This window comes from Plutella xylostella, chromosome 19 (genome assembly GCF_932276165.1).
Source record: "Plutella xylostella chromosome 19, ilPluXylo3.1, whole genome shotgun sequence".
Taxonomy (NCBI): domain Eukaryota; kingdom Metazoa; phylum Arthropoda; class Insecta; order Lepidoptera; family Plutellidae; genus Plutella; species Plutella xylostella.
The window spans coordinates 1,745,978-1,751,251 of NC_063999.1; the positions used below are offsets into that span (position 1 = coordinate 1,745,978).

The 5,274-nt window shown below is 35.6% G+C and overlaps 1 protein-coding gene across 1 annotated transcript; it reads left to right on the forward strand.

Annotated features, from left to right (window-relative positions):
* The first annotated feature begins 864 nt into the window (after positions 1–864).
* Positions 865–2,789, forward strand: LOC105380257 (A disintegrin and metalloproteinase with thrombospondin motifs 16-like). The gene is made up of 4 exons (XM_048628026.1): positions 865–1,200; positions 1,703–1,808; positions 2,041–2,166; positions 2,666–2,789. The coding sequence occupies exons 1-4, from the start codon at positions 972–974 to the stop codon at positions 2,697–2,699; spliced, it is 495 nt and encodes a 164-aa protein (XP_048483983.1). The 5' UTR covers positions 865–971; the 3' UTR covers positions 2,700–2,789.
* Positions 2,790–5,274: the final 2,485 nt, after the last annotated feature.

Here is a 5,274-nt window from a genome sequence, read left to right on the forward strand (position 1 = left end):
ATGCAGTAAGTATAAGTGTAAGCATAGAATAACGAGTACTGTACTTGTTATTCTATGGTATAAGTATCTCGTCGATTACCATACCGATGCATGGCATTACTTCCTCGTTTATAATCAAATTGTCTCTCTTAGCTCGTAGGGTTGCCTGGAAGAGATTGATCGCTTTTAGCGATAAGGCCGCCCTTATTGTATTATACATATTAAGTCTTAAATGTGTTTTTAAGTGTTTTATGTACAATAAAGTTATACTACTACTACTACTACATGGCAGTTCTCATTCATTAATTTTATGTTAAGCTAAAGTGACCCTTCTTCTTTCCGAATCGCAACGGGATCAAAACTGCGAATCAAATTGAAGCTTCAAGCTTTTGACAGAGAATAATCGAGCTTACGTAACCTATGGTTAGTGTTTACAGTTACTTGGCCGACATTCGCACAATTACAAGTAAATGATTCTGGCTCAGTTAGTCATTGGGCCTTTTGACTTTAGTGTTCTTTTAGTGCTTGACGTTTTAACACACAGGATGAATTATTTTGCGTTTTTTTTTGGATTGCTTCTGTGCGGTGTGGCTGTTCGGTGTTGGACGGTGCATGTGGTAAGCCTTTTTTGATTTATATTTAAGGTATTTTGTTTTTTTCATAACTTCAAGTAAGTACTTATCAGTCATCATATCGTACACAATGTGATGTATTATTACATATTATGTAGATTAAAACTTTTTTTTATGTGTTGTATTTTTTATGTTTTGTATTTTAATTCAAGAATATTTTTAATTTGTTTTCAGATTAAAAATAGACTCTTAACACATCATGAAACGAAGCTAAATAAAACGTCAATAACAGTGGATCTTCTAATACATTTTGATCCGGACTTGTTTGAACAGTTACTAGAAGAATGGGGAGACAGAAATAACATAGAAAAAAACACTAGAAAACTAATAAAAAGTGTTGAAAATTTGTATAAAAACCCTATGTTGAATGTCAATGTGAACTTTAACATTCTGGGAATAAGGTTTATAAGGAGACATCTAAGAACTGTTGATAGGACTGAAGATATATCTTTGTATTTGAGGAGTTACTGTGAATGGCAAGGAATGAAGAAAATTGCGAAGAAAAAGCAGTATTTTTCGATATTATTTACTAGCCTGGATCTATATTCTACAAAAAATGGGAGCAACTTAAAAGTTCGCGAGGCTGTGGGTGAGTACCTACTGAAACTTATTCTTAATTTGCTCGGCGTCGTACAAAAAAATTCACATAATGAGTTCCTAAGGTAACCCTCTTTCGGCTTACTGTACCACTTTTGCCACCACCTGTATTAGACGTGTAACTAGTGCAAAAATTACACAAATTAAATTAAAAGTAGCTTACCAACTTGTCATTCAAACCACCCCAACCAAACTGCATTCAAATCCGTTCAGCAGTTTTGGCGTGAAATAGTAACAGACAGACAGACACAGCTACTTTCGCATTTATAATATTAATATAAGTTAGGATTAGTTAGGATTAGGATCTGATATTTTTTGTGGTATATAAGAAGGTCAGTATGTTGTGGCGCTGCTGGGGACAGTAGCCTATGCTTAGCAGTGGAACACTACGGGCTGCTTATAATGATGTTGTAGTTTAAATTTATCACACAAATAACGATACTTATATCACGAAATAGTGAGACTAGCTTATAAATGGTGTATTTTGTTTACAGGTCGCAGTTTCAGGAATGGTATTTGCAACCCGCACCGGAGTTGCGCGGTGTTTCAGTGGAGGCTCGACATACTGAAATATCTGGTGGCGCATGAAATTGGTCACAGGTTGGTTTAAAATAAGATTTGATAAGTTGTTACATACTTACCTTAAAAAAGTCGGTTTTTAATCTCAGATACTAAATTGACAGATTCTGAACGGTTCATCAACAGTCAATAGTCCTGTCAATAGAACGATACGTCACTTAATCGCAGGACAAGCGACTGTTTGTGAACCGTTCAGAATCTGTCAATTTAGTATCTGAGATTAAAAAACAGTAGTGTAATTATTATTTTACAGCCTCGGTATGTTCCATGACATTCCGCCATGCACCGATGGCATCATGTCATCGAGGTTCAGAAACAGGAGGGCTCCGTTGAAAAATTGGACACCCTGTAATCAGATAGCGCTGAGAAACTTTTTGAGGTAACAAAATATTAATGTACGATTAAAATATGTACTTACTTAATTAAAATAACAAATGCAAATGACACCTTGAGGCCTTGTGGAACAGGCTTTTAGCGAGCTATATTATTCAAAATCATCATCATCAGTCAATATTCTTCCACTGCTGGGCATATGCTTGGACATGGACTATAGGTACTTATACTCTTCTCTCATTCATGGACTTATCTCTATTTCATTCAAAAGTTGTCTGGGAGAAATTGCTATAAGCATCAAGGCCGCCTTTTTAAAAAAAATATTTTAATTGTAAATGTGTGACCGTTTGGGGTGGCGATTGTTAGGAGAGGCCTATGTCCAACAGTGGACTATACAGGGTGTTGACTTAATTGCGTTTGAGCGGCTTTGTAGAAGGCTGAGAGAGAGAGAGAGAGAGAGTGTAATTTTGAAGTTGGTACCATGCTTCGGATTAGTTTTTATTTAATGTAAAAGCTATGTACTTAATTAGTTTTTTTTGTTTTAGGACGAAAAAGGCGAGGTGTTTACGTACAAATTGATATAAATAACAATAATACTATATAAGGTACTCGTAAGAAATGGATGATCTCTTTAATTAAGTTCGCGTTTTAATTAATTTATCCTTAACTTTAACTTATAAATAAGTAACTATTTATTTAACGAATCTGTAATAATTAGCATACTTGTGAACTTATGTTAAATGTGTTTTTTTTACTTCGAAATAATTAATAGTTAAATAAAAATATAAAGACTTTTTTTTTGTTTTATTAGTAGCGAGCAATGTAAATAGTCCTAGTACAATAGCACAAAATTATGCCTACACGGAATTAGAATATTATGCACTGACTAAAAACGTAAATATTGTGTTCAAAATTCCAATCAAATGTTACAAAACATTGGGGCCATTAATTTGGTGTTTGCATTTTGTAGGTGTTGGTGTTTGCCGAAGAACCGATAACCGTTGGGGTAGACGAGTTCTCGAGTGGAGACCACGACCTTAGGCGGGTAGCCGGCAGTGGTTAGATGAGGATGGCCGAGGACCGAGTGTTGTGACCCTCCTTGGGAGAGGCCTATGACCAGCAGTGCATGATTATTGGCTGATGATGATGATTTTGTAGGTGGAACTATTTCATTGCTCGTGAGTATATACAACGGCCTGTGTTCAACATTACTTTGTAAGGGGCATTCCTTTCAGTATGTTCACCGGAAATCCAAAAATAGTAAACAACAAACAATGCTAATTCTTGTAAATGACAGTTCATTACTTTTAAGAACAGTAGGTGCATTATTGGCTAGGCACAGTAGCGTTAGTTACATTCAATAATTTTCCCAGAATTGTATTGGATGCGTGAAGGTATTATTATGTTAATTTCGTGACACTTGCTTCGTCTATTTCGTCTTCGCCGCCTCTCCCAAAATCTACACTTAAAAATAAATATGTATTTACAAATGTGGCTATGAGGTTGAAACTTTTCAATTCTGACAGATACTAAGACCCCCCGCAGACTGCAGACTTTTAGTCGGCCGATAGTTTGGTCGGGCTCTTAATCAGTATGGAGTATCGGCCGATACATAATCGTTGAATGTGCGCACTACCATACATCTCCATACTGATTAAGAGCCCGACCAAACTATCGGCCGACTAAAAGTCTGCAGCCTGCGGGGGGTCTTATACTAGAGCATTGAATTGAACTTCTATACACATCTTAATATATGTATAAGGTGGAATTTCACCAAAAACGCTAAACGTATGTAGTTTCTTACCGTTAAACGTCTTTCAGTTGTACAAAATGTATTTAAAAATTAATTTAAATATATTTTTTATATACTTACGTTTAGAATTTGGTAAAAGTCACCTAACTATATTTTTTATAAATGAAATCAATCACTAGGCATTGCCTATTAGGCAAGCAGAACAGGAAAGACACGAAAGACTTTATAGCGCCTAATTTTATTGTAGCGGCAATCCATGGAATGTGTGATTGAATTATACAAATAAACAGGCTGTATTATAAATGTATAGGTTTTTTCAACTTACTAGATGTCAACCTCTAGCTTCGCTTCCCCACTAAAGGTTTTCCCATGTATCCTTCTAACCCTCAGTAAAAATAAGGAAAAACTAAATGAGCGGGTGTGTAGATAATACTGAATCCCGGTGCTGAAATGGTTTTTAGCTCAGTCTGTTTCTATAGTAGACCGTAGCTCTGGTTTTCAGCTAGAACCCTGGGTGAAGTCTCTAGTACCTAGTTTTGTATTTTTTCTTAACCCTGTGACCTTACTAAAGTTAAAGTTAGGATTCTTAGGATCCCTTATCTTTTCCAATTAGCAATAAATATAGCCTATGTTACACGGGGTGGGTAGCTTTGTAATCAAATGGTGAAAGATTTGTTTAAGTCGTACTTCCTCCGTATTTTTCATAATTATCTAAATGGTGACCTAGAAATGGTCGAAAAGCTGTTGGCAGACCACCTGCTAAGACCTAACACCACCTTGTGGTTTATTTATTTATTTATACTGTTATTGCACTATTTACAAAACTAGATGTACAATCAGGTGGACTTAATGCTAAGAGCATCATCTACCATTCAACCTGCAGGAGGTTCAGGAGCAGAAAGTAGGGAAGTGCAAAAAAATTACAAATTCATAATTACTCACTTAATAGAAATTATTAAGCTTGGATTACATGCAAGCGTTACGCATTACGTGGTTCGATGATATCTGCGGGGTTGCGGGGAAGCAGTGGACTAGAGCGGCACAGGAATAGAAGAAAATGGTACAAAAAAGAAGGCATTTACCTACCCTACAGTGGACAATAGAAGGCTGATGATGATGACGAAGATGCTGATGATTTTCCATCTCAATGTATTTATATTTTATATCACCAAATCTAGATACGTACCTACGTGAAACAATACTAGTTATTTTAGTAAGGCTGGTATGGCTAGATTCTTTATTTTGCTGACCGTTGAATATACTCTCGCTACTACAGGTAAGCTTGTATTTACTGAATTCGAACAAAAATCAGTATTCCAAATGTGAAATGCTAACTTGAGAAAATACTTGAAAACATCTGACCTGAATTCAAAATAACTTTTTAAGACATTATAATTGTTT

What these genes read in the sequence shown, in the direction of transcription:
- LOC105380257 (XM_048628026.1), top strand. Translation starts at nt 972, where the DNA reads ATGTTGAATGTCAATGTGAACTTTAACATTCTGGGAATAAGGTTTATA. An exon ending in GCGCATGAAATTGGTCACAG is followed by an intron (nt 1,809 to 2,040) that starts GTTGGTTTAAAA and finishes ATTATTTTACAG; the next exon opens with CCTCGGTATGTTCCATGACA. An exon ending in GCGCTGAGAAACTTTTTGAG is followed by an intron (nt 2,167 to 2,665) that starts GTAACAAAATAT and finishes TTTTTGTTTTAG; the next exon opens with GACGAAAAAGGCGAGGTGTT.